The sequence below is a fragment of the Loxodonta africana genome, chromosome 7 (assembly GCF_030014295.1).
Source record: "Loxodonta africana isolate mLoxAfr1 chromosome 7, mLoxAfr1.hap2, whole genome shotgun sequence".
Classification (NCBI taxonomy): Eukaryota; Metazoa; Chordata; class Mammalia; order Proboscidea; family Elephantidae; genus Loxodonta; species Loxodonta africana.
This window is the reverse complement of record NC_087348.1, coordinates 28376163-28395558: the sequence shown is the minus strand read 5'-3', so window position 1 is coordinate 28395558 and position 19396 is coordinate 28376163. Positions and strand designations below refer to the sequence as shown.

The window sequence follows — 19396 nt, the reverse complement described above, 5'->3', positions numbered from 1 at the left end:
ACAGTCTTAGAGTTGTGCAGTCATTCCCACCCTCCTTTTCTGACTTGCTGCTCCCCCACTGACATAAACTCACTGCCCCCTAAATTTCCAATCTAATCTTTTGAGTTGCTGTTGTCAATTTGATCCCATAGTTCTGAAAAAAGTGTAATGTTAAAGGCAGGTTTTTTTTGTTTGTTTTACTAGTTAAGAGTTTTCATAGCTGTTTTTTATGAAAGTAGATTGCCAGGCCTTTTCTCCAAGGTGCTTCTGAGTAGACCTGAATCTGCAACCCTTCAGTCAGCAGCTGAGCATGTTAATAGTTTGTACCATCCAGTGACACCCAAATACAGGAGTTGTTTTAAAATCAAGTTTAGTACTTATACAGAATAAGAACTAAGTAAATGTTTAAAAGCAAACAGATGAATAAATCTTAATAAACAGCCAGAGAGAACAGAACTCTTGGTTCGATGGGTGATTTAAGGGCTTTGTTTGATATCTCTGGACTTTTTTTCCTCACCTAAGTGAATGAATGGACTGTTGTACGGAGGTAAGATGATCAGAATATATATGCTTCAATTTCTCTGTGTGTGCCAAACAGCAGTAAGTACCCATTTTCAACTACTGTGATTATCCACTCTTTCTGTAATAGAAATAATGCTGTTGGACCTTTTTTATTTTTTTCAGACAATTTAATTGTCTCTTGGAAACATCCTCTGCTGGACTAATTCCATGGAAAAAATAAACAATGTAACCAAGTTCATTTTCTTGGGCCTTTCTCAGAACCCAGAGGTGGAAGAAGTTTGTTTCGTGGTGTTTTCTTTCTTCTACATGGTTATTCTTCTGGGAAACTTTCTCATCATGCTGACAGTGTGTGTGGGCAACCTCTTTAAGTCTCCTATGTATTTCTTTCTCAACTATTTGTCTTTTGTGGACATCTGTTACTCCTCGGTTACAGCTCCCAAAATGATTGTTGACCTATTAGCCAAAAGTAAAACTATCTCCTATGTGGGGTGCATGTTGCAACTCTTTGGGGTACATTTCTTTGGTTGCACTGAGATCTTCATCCTTACCATAATGGCCTATGATCGATATGTGGCCATCTGTAAACCTCTACATTATATGACTATCATGGACCGGGACAAATGTAATAAAATGTTGCTGGGGACCTGGGTAGGTGGGTTCTTACATTCCATTATCCAGGTGGCTTTGGTGGCCCAGCTACCCTTTTGTGGACCCAACGAGATTGATCACTACTTTTGCGATGTCCACCCTGTGCTGAAACTGGCCTGCACAGACACATATGTTGTTGGTGGTGTTGTGACAGCCAACAGTGCAACCATTGCTCTGGGGAGCTTTGTTATCTTGTTAATCTCCTACACTGTCATCCTGGTGTCCCTGAGAAAGCAGTCAGCAGAAGGCAGGTGCAAAGCTCTCTCCACTTGTGGCTCCCACATTGCTGTGGTTGTCATCTTTTTTGGCCCATGTACTTTCATGTACATGCGCCCTGATACTACCTTTTCTGAGGATAAGATGGTGGCTGTATTTTACACCATTGTCACCCCCATGTTAAACCCCCTGATTTATACACTGAGAAATGCAGAAGTAAAAAATGCAATGAAGAAACTGTGGGGTAGGAAGGTTTTCTGGGAGGGTGATGGCAAGTAGTTTGAAGTTTTGATACTTTAAGCTGGATGATTTAAATAGAAATAATGGTTAATAGAAATCTTGGTTAATGCATCTGTGCAACAAAATCAATAATACCGACCTGGTGGAGCAGTGGTTAATAGCTACAGCTGGTAACTAAATGATTGGCAGCTCAAATGCACTAGCCGCTCCTTGGAAAACCTATGGAGCAGTTCTACCCTGTCCTATAGGGTCGCTATAAGTCGAAATCTACTCGACGGCAATGAGAATGTTTGGTTTGGTTTGCAGGGTTGTTGGGAGAAGCAAATGTCACACTGGCTTATTTTACTGAAGTAGGTATTATTTATCATTATCATTACATTTATTCCAATATTTCATAATCAGATAACTTATGAAAATACCTAAACCAGAGAAGTGTTATTAAACTCCGAATATCGTCATGATCTTACTCAGTATCATTGTTTTCTCCTCCACGTTCTTGCCTATTTTCCTTAAAGAGCAAAAGTCTGTTTAGTGTTTAGAACAGTGACTTGTACATATTAAGCACTCAATATGCATACGTTGTATGAAAAACAGCGTAAGAAAACTCGCGAAGGACCCAAACTAAAGCATGCTGATGTAAGTCCTCCCAAAGCACAGATTCTTACAACTAAGCCTAGAAAGTTTGAAATGGGAAGAGAAAGGTATACAGAATGTAAAAGGGATAAAACACAAGCTTGTAAGACAAATGTTATTTTCTCATTCTCTGGTCTTGGAGGGGGAAAAGAAAATGATTTCCAGAGGACTCATTTTCTTTGCCCAAACTATGAGGTTATTGGGCAAATTTACCACCATTTAATCGTAATCGCCTATGAATATGCTGCTGTTAACTGACTCTGTTAGTTACCTGGAATCTATAGCCAGCAACCCCTGCTAATCTGAGATGACTAACAGAAAAAGCTGAAGAGACTGAATGAAAATAATCACTTGTGATGAATTGGTGACTGTGATTCAGTAAACGGTGAATACAAATTTTATCAATTTACCATGTTTGACCAAGCAGCTTTACTGAATACAGTGAATGATTTTCCACTGCTTCCTTGTCTTAACTAAGCAGGTTCCCATCTGTGAATTTCAGAGAAACTCATTCAAGTCAAACAAACACTTTCTCATGTGAACTGAAAATTTTTCCTGGTAACACCTTTTTCCTTCACCTTGGGTTGCAACCTGGACTTTTTTTTTTTTTCTTGTTGCAGGTGAACATATCACTGATTTCCTGTGCTATTTCATTTTCTTTGCCACAATTCTGATTATCCGGTGATTATCTGTATCCTTCATGCCTGTTTGTGGTTGCAGGGTGTGTGTCTATGTATGTATGTGTGCATGTGTGTATGTGCAAACATTTCTCGCATTAAGGACTGTGCATTAGTGCTTAAAAAATACTTGCTGATATTGATGTGATCACAGAATTAAAGAGAAGAAACATCAAAAAGCAGCAAGACATCTAAGTTAGAAGTTATAATCAAGAAACTCTTGCCCTGAGATCATGGATATGTGAATACATGGGTATTGTCCCAGATTGGACATATATTCACTGGGTCTGGGTCTCTGTAGATCTCTATTTCCTTGATTTTAAAATGAATTCTAGATCAATGCTTCTTGACCTTGACTGATCATTGGAATCACCTTGAGAGATATTTGAACAGATGACAGAACCTATTCAAAGAGATTCTTCCTCAGCCATGGTTAAATGTTATATAAAAATCTTTATTTTTAACAAGCTCTTCTTGGTCATTTGTATGCAGTCAGGGAACTTGTAAACACTGAGACTAGATGATATTTGATGCTCTTAGAGCTTAAGAGGCCTATGAGTCAATGAATCTAATAAGCCTTAGTTTTACATAGATGTCCCCATCTGCTCTAATAACCACAAAAATAAATAAATAAATAAATAATAACCACAACAAAGGGAGCTAAAATTGAACTGAATTTACAAAGTTGTGGAATAAATCATTGTCCATTTGATAATTTTATTCACAATACTCTTTCCCTTATTCCTTTGCAATACATGTTTGAACACTGGGGAATAGTATGATTGATATTAGGGGTCTGAGGTTCCTGAGAAGGTAGAAGATGCCAGATTCCTGACTCTTCAACAGATGGGAAGGAGCACACATGAAATATTACTCAAGCGTCCACCAGTGACTTTATAAACTTAGTCAAACCCTATCCGAGAAGCTCAGAGAACCTCCCCTCGGTTCCTTGGAAGGAAATGACCAAGAATGACGAGAACTCAGTTCTCTTCAGTTTCAGTGGGGACAAGGCAGGTCAACAATAGCATTTTATTCCATAGATTTATCATCACAACATTTTTATCCTTTATAACAGCTTTATAACCCTGCTGTCACAAGATGGGAGATGTGACTTTGACTGGAGTCTTCATTAATGAAAATAAATGACAATCTTTTTCTTTTTCCAGATGAAGAAAATAATTTATTTCTTAATGGAAACATGAAAATAGATCTCCCTGTGCCTTTTAACCACTGGTTATACTTCTGTTTTCTGGAGCAGCCCAAAAAATTTTAAACACATTTCCATGCAGTGCTCACTTGAATATGTAAAGATATCTGTCATATTCTTCCATATTTTGTCCATTTTCTCATTTAACATTTCCAGGAGATTAAAACATTTTTTCACATGTCAAGGTCTCCAGAATTTCACTATTTTTGTAGTGCCTGAGTGGGGATGCTTCACTTCAGTGTTTCCAGTTCTCGTATGGTAACCAATTTTTAATACAATCTAAGCAATAAAAAATAAGATAATTTTATTTGATGCAGGAGAAGAATAATAGTCACATAGGAGTGCCTGAACCCAACCTGAAGCCTGGAATGCCCAGCTTAGATCAGAAGAATGACCTCTGGCCCACAGACACATGAAAAAGAGCTTTATGATTCTTGTGTAGCCATAAGTTTTAGAATAGCTTGTTACAAAGCATTGGTGAGCTGAATGGTCAAATTGTCAAAGTAGGAATTTTCTGTCATGCTCTTAAATTCATAAAACTTTCCAAATATTTGATGAAAAGTACTTTGCCAGGATCTCCCTGGGCAGTATAGGCTGTTTATGATCAGCTGCTAAACTGAAGGTTGGCAGTTCAAACCCACTGAGCAGTGTCTTGGAAGAAAAACCTGGCAATCTGTTTCCATAAAGATTACAGCCAAGAAAAACCTATGCAGGTATTCTACTCTATAGCACATGGGTTCACCATGAGTTGGAATTGACTCGATGGGAATGGGTTTGGGTTCCTTTGTTGTTGTGTACTTTGCCAGGAGCAGTGTAAAAAGGTCAAGTTTGAGATAAAGGACATGAGGGAAAGTACATAACTTTGATTCTATGCATGAAAGGCAAATTCTATATCCAAAATGTGTAGGCAGCCTCCCTTCCACTATTTCTTCAGTGGATAAAATATAGGAAGAGATCAACACAATATTAAACACACTTGGGTAGATTCCCCTTGATCTTTCCTTCATTGATAAATAGTAAAACAAGGATTAACAAAAAATAACTATGATCCATGTTCAAACAAATTTCTGAAAGGCCAGTCTCTTTTGGGAGAAACCACACAGAATTTGTCACGATAAGCAAATTTAATCCATTGCTGGCCTATGTAATCATCCACAACAGACTTCTTAAAGATAAGCACCAGAATTAGACAATTGTCCACACAGCTATAGAAATATCTGTCCACCTTCACCTTCCTGAACTGGAAACTCCTACAGTGAGGTAATTGCCACCAACCAACATCAAAACTAGACTCTGACTTATTCTGCTATATTGTCTTTTGTGCCTCCTATTCAATATAGTTTATCACTTCTCTTCTTCCTCTTGGGATCCTAAGTACCCTGATATTTTTAGGCAGTAAAGTGTGGAATTTTAGAAAGAAAAACTGCTGCTGAAATTTTCCTTTACCATGCAGCTAATTTCTACAAAGGTACCCCTCATCTGAAAACTTGTATTCCTGTCACATATGGAAAGATAATACTTTAAGAAAAAAAAAAAAAATGCCATAGAGTCAATTCCAAATCATAGCTACCCTATAGGACAGAGTAGAGCTGCCCCATAGGGTTTCTAAGGAACAGCTGGTGGAATGAACTGCTGACTTCTTGGTGAGTAACTGAACACTTAACCACTGTGTCCCCAGGGCTCCATGAGTGTATATAACTCATTTTCTTCGTGCGATCTGTGGTGTGGAGGAAGGGAATCAGAAAACATCACTTCTAGTTCTCTCATACTTGCAAACTGGGTGAACTTTTATCTATTTTCTCACCCATTTTCCTTGTGTGTTTATTGCGGTAATCGATGACAGTAGAGGATGTTGGAGGTTCTCCTCTAGCTCACAAAGCTCAGGAAATCATCTATATATGAAGGAAATGCCTCAATATACCAAAGGTGATCTTGACTCATGATCCAAACTTCAGTTGGCCCCACTCGTTTCTTAGTCTAATCATCATTTCCCCTAGTATGACTCCCTGCGTAAGTAGAGGGAAGACAGTTTTACATAGTATGTATGGTGAGAAAACACTTCAAATGATGCTGTTTGCATGGAGCACTGCTGATTAACAAATTACACGCCAGGAATATCCATCTCTTCATCTATGCGCTTTCTTAAACTCAAGGTCCTTCACAGGGTGTGAGATATTCCATGCTTCACTTTTTTTTTTTCACTTTACAAAGAGCATTGATACGTATATTCATGAAGACTTTTTAAATGAAGTTATAAATAAGTAATGTTGTTGTTGTGCACCAAGTCGATTTTTGACTCATAGCGATCCCATGTGACAGAGTAGATCTGCCCCGTAAGGTTTCCTAGGCTGTAATTTTTACAGAAACAGATCAAGAGGTCTTTCTCCCGAGTTGTAGATGGTGGGTTCAAAACACCAACCTGCTGGTTAGCAGCTGGGTTTAAGTTTAACCATTACACCACGAGGGCTCCAGTGTAAAGATTAGTAACTCAAATTTAAGGAGCCTTGGTGGCATAGTGGTTAAGCACTCATCTGATAACTGAAAGGTCAACAGTTCAGAATCACCCCGCAGCTCTGCAGGAGAAAAAACTTGGTGATCTTCTTCTATTAAAACTTCAGCCTAGGAAACTCTATGGGGCAGTTTTACTCGGTCTCACAGGGTCGCTCTGAGTCAGAATTGACTGAAGAAAATACAACAACAATGAAAACAACCACCCAATTTTATAAAAGAGCAAAATATTTGAATAGGCAGTACACAGAAAGAGCATTTTAACTGGCCAACAAGCATATATAAAAATACCCAACCTCATTGGAATCAAGAAAATACAAAATTAAATTACAATGAAATGCTCATAAGTTTTGTAAAAAGCAGACCATATTAACTTTTAACAATGATTTAATGAATCATCATGTGATCTAGTGAAATACACCCAGAAAACATTCAGAAGGATACACACTGCAGCCTTGTTAAAAATTGGGATAAATGAAAATAATCTACCTAACAGTAATAGAAAATAGATAACAGGAAATTTGTCCTTACTATTGAAAATTAGGCAGAAGTTTAAATATTGGGCCTCTAAGGCGCATCTAATATGGGTAAATTACTGAGATATATTGTTGAGCATAAAGTTAATAAATTGCACAAAAATAATCACAGTATGATAACTTGTATGTTTATATATATAACACTATATAGTTTCTATGAGCATCTGTGTGCTTATTAATGCATTCAAAAATATATGGAAGGTTATATTTGCCTCTGAGGAAAAAAGTGATGGCCAAAGGGAATTTTAACATTGTAAATATTCTGATTTCTCTATTAGAAGATTATACTCCAATGTTGTAGTTAGGTGAGTGAGTTCCAACTGCTGGCATCTCTGTGCGCAACAGAACAAAACCCTGCCCAGTCCTGCACCATCCCCACAATCATGGGTATGTTTGACCCCATTGTGTGAATCGATCTTGTTGAGGCTCTTCCTCTTTTTTGCTGAGCCTGTACTTTACCAAGCGTGAAGTCCTTCTCCAGCGATTGGTACCTCCTGATAACATGTCCAAAGTACATGAGACAAAGTCTCCCATCCTCAATTCTAAGGAGCATTCTGGCTGTAATTCTTCCAAGATAGATTTGGTCATTCACTGCTATTCATAAGGTTTTCACTGGCCAATTTTTTTTTTTTTTTTTTAATTTGGCTGCAAGATCCTTCTTCTTAGTTTGTCTTAGTCTGTATGCTCCACTGAAACCTGTCCACCACGGATGATCCTGCTGGTATTTGAAATACCTGTGAGTAACTTCCAGTTGAAGATCTCAATGAGATGGATTGACTTAGTGGCCACAACGATGGACTCAAGCGTAGCAACAATTGTGAGGATGGTGCAGGACTGGGCAGTGTTTCTTTTTGCTGTACATAGGGTGGTTGTAAGTCAGAAGTAACTCAACATCACCATACTACAGCACAACAGCAGCACACAAACCACCACAGTACAACAGTTAGCCAAAAATTAAAAGTTACTAATTTTAATATTGTTTAAAGAGAATGCATTATGTAATGAATGTAATTATATAACTTGTTCTTTTTAGTTACTGTATTGTTTCCTAATTACTTTAGTAAATGTATACATAGATGCTGTTCTTTAACCGTTATATTCCATGAAAATTGCCATTATTTGAATTCCAGGTGCATATAAAATGTAAATATAAGTACCAGATATATTTCCATCCCCCATTCCTCTGCAAGGAGGTATTTGAGATAAGGAAACCTGGGGAAAAAAAAAAAAAAAAACATTTATATGTGGAGCCCTGGAGGCACAGTGGTTAAGACCTCAGCTGATAACCAAAAGGAGGTGAGCAGTTCGAATCCACCAGCAGCTCCTTAGAAACCCTTTGGAGCAGTTCTACTCTGTCCTATAGGGTCACTTTGAGTCAGAATCAACTCAACGGCAATGATTATATATATATACACACATACACACATATATAATAATTGCATGTGTATATATGTATGTATGTATACAGAACAACAAAGGAAGCATCTAAAGAAAATGGAAGGAATACACAGTCACTTTACCAAAAAGAATTGGTGGACGTTCTATCATTTCAGGAGGTAGCAAATGAATAAGAACTGATGGTATTGAAGGAAGAAGTCCAAGCTGCACAGAAGTCACTGGTTGAGAACAAGGCTTCAGGAATTTATGGAATAACAAGTGAGGTGTTTCAACAAACAGATGCAGCACTGGAGGTACTCACTTGTCTATGCCAAGAAATTTGGAAGACAGATACCTGGCCAAACGACTGGAAGAGATCCATATTATATGTATTCCCAAGAAAGGTGATCCAACCAAATGCAAAATTATCAAACAATATCATGTGCAAGTAAAATTTAGCTGAAGATCATTCAAAAGTGGTAGCCCCAGTACATCAACAGGCAATTGCTAGAAATTGAAGCTGGATTCAGAGAACATGGAATGAAGGATATCATTGCTGATGTCAGAAGGCTCTTGGCTGAAAGCAGAGGGCACCAGAAAGATATTTACCTATTTTATTGACTATGCTAAGGCATTCAACTGTGTGCATCATAACAAATTATGGATAACATTGCGAAGAATGAGAACTCCAGAACACTTAATTGTGCTCATTGAGAACCTGTACACAGATTAAGAGGCAGTTGCTAGAACAGAACAAGGGGAGTCTGAGTTTTAAAGTTAGGAAAGGTGTGTGTCAGGGTTGTATCCTTTCACCATACTTACTCAGTTTGTATGCTGAGCAAATAATCTGAGGAAGAAGAATGGGGCATCAGGATTGGAGGAAGACTCACTAACAACCTGCGTTATGCAGATGACACAACCTTGCTTGCTGAAAGTGGGGAGGACTTGAAGCACTTACTGATGAACATCCAAAGACAATAGCCTTCAGTATGGATTAAGCCTCAACATAAACAAAAACCCTCACAGTTGGACCAATAAGCAACATCATGATGAACAGAGAAAAGACTGAAGTTGTGAAGGATTTCATTTTACTTAGATCCACAATCAACAGCCATGGAAGCAGCAGTCAAGAAATCAAAAGACGCATTGCTTTGGGCAAATTGGCTGCAAGAAATCTCTTTAAAGTGTTAAAAAGCAAAGACCTCGCCTTGAGGACTAATGTGTGCCTGGCCCAAGTCATGGTGTTTTCAATGGCCTCATATGCATGCAAAAGCTGGACAATGAATAAGGAAGAACGAAGAAGGATTGATGCCTTTGAATTGTGGTGCTGGCAAAGAATATCGTATGTACCATGGACTGCCAAAAAAACTAACAAATCTGGCTTGGAAGAATTACAACCAGAATGCTCCTTAGAAGCAAGGATGGGAGAATACATCCCACGTATTTTGGATGTGTTATCAGGAGGGATCAGTCCCTGGAGAGGGACATCATACTTAGTAAAGTAGACGGACAGCAAAGAAGAGGAAGACCCTCAACAAGATGGATTTGACACAGTGGCTGCAACAGTGAGCCCAAGTATAGCAACATTTGTGAGGATGGCACAGGATCGGACAGTATTTTGTTCTGTTGTGCATAGGGTCGCTATGAGTAAGAACTGATTGGATGGTACCTAAGAACAACAACAGCCTGGGGTTTTGTATTCCTTGAAACAAGACCACAGATGTAAACTGTTATTTTCATCACATCAAGATTACATACTATAAACATGACTTATCACTGATGATGTTAATTTTGATCACTGTCTGAGGCAATGTTTGTGAGACTTCTGTACTGTAGTTATTCTTTTTTCCCCTTTCCGTATTGTACTCTTTGGAAGGAAGTCACTTTTCAGTCCACACTTAAAAGGTAGAAAGTTATGCTCTATTTCCTTAAGGATGTCATATTTGCACAAATTATTTGGAATTCTTATGTACAGGAAATTAGTTTCTTCTCCTCATTCAATTATTTATATATATATAAATATATACATATATATATATCAGTATGGACTAATGGATATGTTTTTATTCTTTGAAGTATAGTCTAGTACTGTGATATTTTGTTGCTCACATTTTTAAAGTTTTGGTCAATAAGAGCTGTTTCAGTTGTATCCTGTGTTCATTTGGTATATGCCCACCACTCTGTGTGTTTGTGTGGGTGTTTGTGTATGTGTGTGTGTTCATGTGTGCATATGTGTGCTTGAGCACTTCCTTTCTCTCCAGCACTAGAAGTTGCTCCAGTTCCTCTTGTACCTTTCTTGTCCCAATCCTATATTTGGCAGCCGTTTTCCAAGAAGTCCTGGTTCTTTTTGTTGGCGAATGTTATTAAAAACCAAGATCTGGGTACAAGATGACCATTTCTTTTACTCTAGTAAAAAGTACATTTATGACCAAAACTTGCACCTTTAATTTCAAGAGTAGGCCACATTTTTCCCCATAATCTAAGAAGACAAATTGAGGATAAGCTCTGTATCACATCTGGCTTAAGTTTCTTAATTAGAAGGAAATGGACACTTAGGGAATGATTTTCCCCAGACTGCTATATTTTGCATCATTCATGCTAAATGCTCCTCTAGGGAAGTCAAAAGGCAAGCATTTCCCATTCAAAATCTTGTGTGAGGGTGGATTTCCAAGTCTGTGGGGTGAAACTGTCAGCACGAAAAGACAGATGAGAATCGAAGCATCCTTGTGAGATCAAAGAGAGAAGCATTTTTTTTTTTCTAAAAAGGAAGTGACTTCCAAATTATCCTGGGAAGAAAAGAGTGCAACTGAGCATTTTCAACTCAGCATAAAAGCTGGTAACATTTTTATTGGATAATAACACAGTTGTCTTCAGTATTTGAAGAAAACCAATCTGTTCACACTGACCACGCTAAGTATCTAATACATAGAAGTCAGTTGTGGAAGGATAAAAAGTTTAGAGACTTTTCTATGAGGAATTTACAATCTAAAGTGAGAAGGCAGAAATAAAATATGTGCATGGTAGTTGAGCACGACAAGGTAAATACTTTTGAAAGATGGGAGTGAGAGAGATAAGCAAATAGAAATAATATCTTCTGAGTGTTCCAGAAATGTTTCAGAGAGGTATTTATTTTGCTGTGGTTAGAGTATCCTACAGGTTTTACACCTCCTCAGTGGCAACAAAGTGTAGACTAGTATGAGATATTATAGAATCTTATCTATAGAAAATCCTCCTTAATTCTTTAATTCATTATATATATACATATTTATTAAACACCTACTTTTTTCTTTGCTGAAATTCAGCAGTGAGAAGACAAAAATCCCTCTCCTTACGTTGCTTAGTTCTAATGTGTCGTTCATAATGTGTATTATTCTAATAACTGTGGTGGCATAGTGGTTAAGTGCTATGGCTGCTAACCAAAATGTCAGCAGTTCAAATCCGCGAGGTGCTCCTTGGAAGCTGTGGGGCAGTTCTACTCTGCCCTATAGGGTCGCTATGAGCCGGAATCGAGTAGACGGAAGTGGGTTTGGTTTTGGGGTTTGGTATAGTAATTATGTGACTTATATGTATAAACGTGTCTGTAGGTAGATAAGATAGGTACGTAGGTAGGTAGGTAGGTAGATAGATGGATGGATGGATGGATGGATGGATGGATGGATGGATGGATGGATGGATAGATAGATAGATAGATAGATAGATAGATAGATAGATAGATAGATGATAGATAGATAGATAGATAGATAGATAGATAGATAGATAGATAGATAGATAGATAGATAGATAAAGATATAATGCTTAGTTGATAGAAATTACAGTTTTTCATTTCTTTGATTAAGAGTTTGACTAGCACTACCTCTGGAAAACTTCCAAGAATGAAAGCCTGGAGTTACATGGCAGTGTGGAGATGTACAATCTGGTTAAAGAGCACTGAGTTTCAGAACTGCCTGTACAGCTGACTGATTTTTTACTCAAGTTCCTGGAATCCAGTGTTGCCCTGGAATATTGTGATGCTTCCTGCCTAAAGAAGGCCATCTGAGGGCTCAGTAACATGAAAACATAAATAAGTTAATCAGATCATCTCCTTAGGTAAGATTTTAAAAGTCCTTATTTTTTAATGCAACACGTGATTACAACATATTTTCATTATTACCAAAGTGCACATCTCTAAAAGAAGGTCTTCATCCATCTCTGATGCCTAGAATGTGGTTTCCCTCTCCAGAGATTATAAATATTATGATTGTCCTTGATACTCTTCTAAGCACAATTTATTTGCATAAACCTACGTATGTGTGGTATAAATTATCCTGGTTGTAATGGAAATATTACAGTGTAAGCATACATTTATGTTCCCTAGTTTTCACTCTGCAATGCATTTTAAAGACCATTACATAAATACTAGTCCTTTTTTTTTTAAACAATTATTGCATAAAAGTGCCAGCTCTGGTTTATTAAGTTCTGATGAACATTTAAATTGCTTCTCATCTTTTGCTACCATGGAAAGTGACCCAAAGATTTTCTTTCTGCGTGTGAGCAAGTGTGTCTGCAAAGTAGCAGAATTACTGGCTGATGTAGATGTACACTTGCAATATCCTCCATGTTGAAAATCCCATTAAGAGATTGCACCCAATTTCACTCCTACCAAAAAAGTGCGAGGTTGATGGTTTTCCACTCCTTTGCTAGCACTATATGTTAACAAACATTTATCAAAAGGGTCACATTACTATCTCATAGGTGAAAAGGATATCTAATTGCAATTTCAATGGTAATGTATTTAACTGTGTATGAGCACCTTTTCATTTGTTTAGTTCTTTTGTTAAGAACAGGATCTCTTTTATTTTTATAATTATTTTAGCTTTTTCCCAGTTATTTGTTTGGAAGCCCTAGTGGCGGAGTGGTTAAGTGCTGTGGCTGCTAACCAAAAAGTCAGCAGTTAAAATTCACCTAACACTCCTTAGAAACTCTATGGGGTAGGTCTGTTCTCTCCTATAGAGTCCCTATGAGTCGGAAACCACTGGACTGCAATTGGTTTATTATTTATTTATATTTTCCTTACATTAATATTGATTTGTGGAATCTATTATGTAAAAATTTTCCCTATTTTTGCAGCACATTCCCTAAAATATTGGCAGGTCCCTGATAAAAAATGAAGAAATACATTCAATTCAGAAAAATATTCACTTGTACCAGATCCCCAACATTAATGTTTATTATGTCCATAGAATCTTTTACTTTTTTATTATTTTCCTATTACACAGTCATGTGCAATTAGGGGGCTAGATTAAGTATGAGCTCTATTTTATTTATATTAATGAAAAACCAATATACAGAAAAATAAGTGATTACCCATTCATAAGTTTAAGTTTCGTGATCAAGGTTAGGTATTCAAGCTCCAAATGTAGTATTCATTTTATAAAATTATTGCTTTTTTCCTTGTAGATTAACTATTTCTTACCTCTACTCTCCCCACAACTACTGAAACAATGCAGCAAAATAAGAGTGTAACAGAGTTCATACTGTTAGGATTGACACAGGATCCTCTGAGGCAGAAAATGGTGTTTATAATCTTCTTCATTTTCTACATTGGAACTGTGGTGGGGAATTTGCTCATTATTGTGACCCTCAAGTTCAGCCGGACTCTTGGGAGTCCCATGTACCTCTTCCTATTTCATTTGTCCTTTGCTGGTACCTGCTTTTCAACTTCCACAGCCCCAAGACTAATTGTGGATGCTCTCTCTGCAAAGAAAGTCGTATCCTATAATGAGTGTATGACACAAGTCTTTGCAGTGCATTTATTTGGATCCATGGAAGTCTTTGTCCTCGTCCTCATGGCTGTTGATCGCTATTTGGCCATCTGTAATCCCTTGCATTATCCGACCATCATGAGACCAGAGGTCTGCATTATCTTGATCATTCTTGCCTGGATAGCTGCTTTAATACATTCTATTACTCAGAATGTTCTGATCTGGAAACTGCCCTTCTGTGGAAACAATTTGATTGATCATTATTGTTGTGATTTGCAGCCCTTACTAAAACTTGCTTGCGTGGACACTTACGTCAGCAACCTACTGGTAGTGTTCAATAGTGGGGCCACTTGCTCAATCAGTTTCTTCATTCTGATGATCTCATACGTTGTCATCTTGTATTCTTTGCGAAACCACAGTGCAGAAGGGAGGAAAAAAGCCCTTTCCACTTGCACCTCCCACATCATTGTAGTTGTCTTATTCTTTGTTCCGTGTATATTCATATATATACGTCCACAAACTACTTTCTCCATGGACAAGATGGTGACAGTGTTTTATACCATTGGAACACCCTTTCTCAACCCACTTATCTATACATTAAGGAATGCAGAAGTGAAAAATGCCATGAGAAAGTTATGGAGTATCAAAATTACCTCAGAAAGCAAAGGCTGAATTGGAGATTTGATTATCCAGTAATGGTTTGACTGAATTAGTACAGACATCAATATGCTAAAGTGTGGTTATTGTGTGAATACTGTATAATCATATGCAAGGCTTTGAGTTGCTCTTTTTTTTCCCCAGTTTACAGGCAAGATAAATGGTTAGCATCACCTTTTGTGTCATAGCTAGAGTGTCAGAATAAGTCAGATAATTATGGACCAAACTGACATCGGCCTGACCCAATCTTTTCCTGTGAGCTTAACTCTGACATTGCTGACCATGAAATATACATCACAATCCTGAATTCAGTAATTCGTGTTTAGATAAATAGACATTTATGTAATCACAGGCATTCAAACTTGTGAGAATCCATAAATAAAGTGTAACTAATTCTCTGTGATCTTTCATTCACTACAATTCATTTCCAATAAAGTATCCATCTTCCTTTGAACATCTTCAATGGGAGGGTTCTCAGTGTACTGAGATATTGAGAAATCCATTGTATCACCAGTTTGTCTTTGAAAAATTTCATCTTTTTTAATCAAAGCCTTCCTTTTTTATATACCTATACTCTAAATTAGTTTTTCTCATTATTTTCTTGTGTTATTAAGATGACACAGGATTTTTTTACAGGATGTTTTTAATTTAGTATTACAATGGGTCTTGCCACATTCAGCTATTTATGCAGTGTGGTTGGTGTGCAGAAGCTGAGCTACAGAACTCTGAAACTCTAACAGTAGGAAAGTGAAATAATGTGTATTATCAGGATTAAATAAAAATAAACTGGAGATAGTATGTGTTTTCTTAGACAAAAAGGCAGAAAAGTCAAAACTTAGTTAAAGCCCATTGATGATATGATATTATTTTGTTTAAAGATGTATTGTGTCAGTAAAATTACCATGGGCATTCAGAAAATTCACAGGAAACTTGTCTCCAGTTAGTGAGAGTAAGAAGAACCCATGATTGCAGTAGGAATAATAATTTGTAATAGAAGGCTGTGTAGATTCCCAAGATAGAATTGCCAGCAGAATTTTGATGCCCAAGGTGGGTAAAGCAGATTAACAATAGGGCCATGGCTGTGTATGCTACGGGCTATGTCATAAACTTTGGTATTCGTGCATGTCAGTGTTCTAAAATGTAACATATTTTTACCATTACTAGGGTCCATTTCATTTTAATGCTGCTTTTAATTCTTTAAAAAACAAAATTTACCAAAACCAGCTTTGTGTTTCTGTCAGATTATTTTAAAAATAAATTTAATAAAATATCACTTGTTTCCTATTTCTTTTTATTTTTAGAGACTTTAAGAAGTTTAGAGTCTCCACCAGTGTCCCTATGTTGACATTTAGTGCATGAGCAGGGCCATGTATTTAACTGAGAGTGGAACTGTCCTTGACAGGATTGAATTTTAGGTGATCCCTTTTACCCTGGAGAACACCCATGATTAACTCTCCCACCCCCAACACACTTTTGTGTTCTGCAAGACTGCCAAACAAGCTTCCTTCACTTAAATACAACTCAAGGAGGAGCCTCATGTACCTGTGACAAGGCCAGAGGTACTCCCATGTTTCCATTGTTTGCTTCGTAAATGATTAGCTGAACAGCTTGTCCCACTGATCAATTGGAGCAAAATGCTGCCTAAGCAAACTTTGACTAAGCATTTCTCCTTTCCCTAGGTCTCTGAATTTTGGCCCCTGCTCAACCAGAGCCCAGCACATAGCCCCTCATTATGAGCCCAGCCTAAAGATAGACTATCATTAGCATAAATTTCTTTGATTTACTGTCCAATTATTTATGGCACCCTTTCATTCCATTTCCCCACCCTGGTTTTTTCTAGCCTTGTTTATCCTCTCCTTTATAAAATAAAAACCTTATTTGTGAATCTTATGGTCACAATATTCACCCTATTGCAGTAGATTCTGGGTGTTTATTATAAAATATAACTTGGGGGTATTGTTATGGTTTGGATTGGGTCTCCCCAAAAGTGTATCAATTTGGCTAGGCCATGATTCCCAGTATTGTGTGGTGGTCCACCACTTTGTAATCAGCTGTGATTTTCCTATGTGTTGTAAATCCTAACCTCTATGAGGTTAATGAGGCAGAATTAGAGGCAGTTACATTAAGGAGGCAAGACTCGATCTACAGCATTAGGTTAAATTTTGAGTCAATCTCTTTTGAGATATAGAAGAGAGAAGCCAGCAGAGAGGAGAAGAAACCTTTGCACCAAGAAGGAAGCTCTGGGAGCAGAATGAATTCTTTGGACTCATAGTCTTTGTACTGAGCAGCTCCTAGAACAGGAGAAAATTGATGACAAGCAGCTTCCTGCTGAGTCAACACAGAGCTGATGTCCTAAATTTGGACTTTTAGCCTTCTGAACTGTGAAAGGATAAATTTCTGTTTGTTAAAGACATCCACTTGTGGCATTTCTGTTATAGAAGCACTGGAGGACTAAGACAGTTACTGTGTTGTTGTTTGGTACCCCTGAGTTGTTTTCGACTTAAAGCAACCCAATTTGACAGAGTAGAACTAATACAAAGGGCTTTCTTAGGTATAATTTTTATGGAAGCAGATCACAAGATCTTTCTCCCATGGAGCTGCTGCATAGGTTCGAACCACTACCTTCTTTGTTAGCAGAGGCACAGTGGTTGAGAGCTAGGGCTGCCAACCAACAGTTTGGCAGTTCAAATATACCAGCCATTCTACACTGTCCTGTAGGGTTGCTATGAGTCAGAACTGATTGGGAATCAATGGGTTTGGTTTTTTGGCCTTAAGCTGCTTAACCGTTTGCATGACCAGGGCTCTGTACACTTATCATACCCATTGTCATCCAGTCAATTCCAACTCATAGAGACCCTACAGAACAGAGTAGAACTGCCCTATAGGGTTTTCAAGGCTGTAATATTTACAGAAGCCAACAGCCACATCTTTATTACACAGAGGGGCTGGCGAGTTTGAATCACCAACCTTTCATTTAACAGCCAAGTGCTTAACCACTGCACCACCAGCACTCCTTATGCTTCTCATGTGTCCCAACAATTCCATTCCCAACTATTTATCCAAGAAAAATAATTTGTTCACAAAATTGTACTATAATGTTCAGAGCAGCTTTGTATATAATCCCCAAGCATCCATCAATATAAAAATGGGTGAACTGTGGTATTCTAAGTTAAAATATTCCTCAGTAATAAAAAAGAATGAATTACTGATACAGCATTGATAATTCACACACACATAAAAAATATTTTTTATTGTGCTTTAGGTGAAAGTTTACAGCTCAAGTTAGTTTCTCATACAAAAAATTTATACACACATTGTTATGTGACCCTAGCTGCCATCCCTATAATGTGACCACACATTCCTCCTTTCCACCCCAGATTTCTCATATCCATTCAGGCAGCTTCTATCCCCTTTGGGACAAGAGCTTCCCATTTAGTCTTGCGTATCTACTTGAACTATGAAGCACACTCTTAACGAATATCATTTTATGTCTTGTAGTCCAGTCTATTCTTTGTCTGAAGAGTTGGCCCTGGAAATGGTTTTAGTTCTGGGCTTAAAGAGAGTCTGGGAGCCATGTCTTCTGGGATTCATCCATTCTCAGTCAGACCACCAAGCCTGATCTTTTTACTAGAATTTGAGCTCTGCACCCCACTGTCCTCCTGCTCCATCAGAGACTCTATGTTGTGTTCCCTGTCAGGGCAGCCATTGGTGGTAGCCAGGAAGCATCTAATTCTTCTGGCCTCAGGCTGATGGAGTCTCTGATTTATGGGGCCCGTTTTGTTTTTTGGGCTAATATTTTCTTTGTGTCTTTGGTGTTCATTGTCCTTTGCTCCAGGTGGGTTGGGACCAATTGATGCATTTTAAATGGTGAAATGCCTGTTCATATCCATAGCTTTTAAGATGCCAGATGTCACTCACCAAAGTGGGATGCAGAACGTTTTCTCAATAAACTTTGCTATGCCCATGACCCCTATGTCCCCAGAAAGCATGGTCCCCAGACCTCACCCCTGCAACACTGTCCAACGAATTGTTCGGTGGTGTTCAGAAAACTTCTTAGCTTTTGGTTTATTTAGTCCAGTGGTACTGACTTCCACTGTATCGTGAGTTGCCTTTCCCTTTACCCAAGATAATGAAGGTGGGAAGGGAGAGAGAGGTGTATTCACTACTTAGATTAAAAAAAATACAATGCCATCGAGTCGATTCGTATAGCGCCCCTATAGGGTTGCTATGAGTTGGAATCGACTCTATGGTACTGGGTTTTTTTTATCTAAGTAGTCAATACACCTCTCTCTCCCTCCCCACCTTCATAACCATCAGATGTTTTCCACTCTTTTTAAACATTTCCTTGAATTCTTATACTAGCGGTTTCATGTAATATTTGTCCTTTTGCAACTGACTAATTTCACCCTTCGTAATGCCTTCCAGATTCATCCATGTTATGAGGTGTTTCACAGA

At 37.9% G+C, this 19396-nt stretch overlaps 2 protein-coding genes across 2 annotated transcripts; both read left to right on the top strand.

Annotated features, from left to right (window-relative positions):
- Positions 1-465: 465 nt before the first annotated feature.
- On the top strand, positions 466-2208 carry LOC135231895 (olfactory receptor 4S2). The gene has a single exon (XM_064289101.1). The coding sequence runs from the start codon at positions 709-711 to the stop codon at positions 1642-1644; it is 936 nt and encodes a 311-aa protein (XP_064145171.1). The 5' UTR covers positions 466-708; the 3' UTR covers positions 1645-2208.
- Positions 2209-13799: 11591 nt separating this feature from the next.
- Positions 13800-14956, top strand: LOC100665281 (olfactory receptor 4C11-like). The gene has a single exon (XM_064289099.1). The coding sequence runs from the start codon at positions 14024-14026 to the stop codon at positions 14954-14956; it is 933 nt and encodes a 310-aa protein (XP_064145169.1). The 5' UTR covers positions 13800-14023.
- The last annotated feature ends 4440 nt before the right edge of the window (positions 14957-19396 follow it).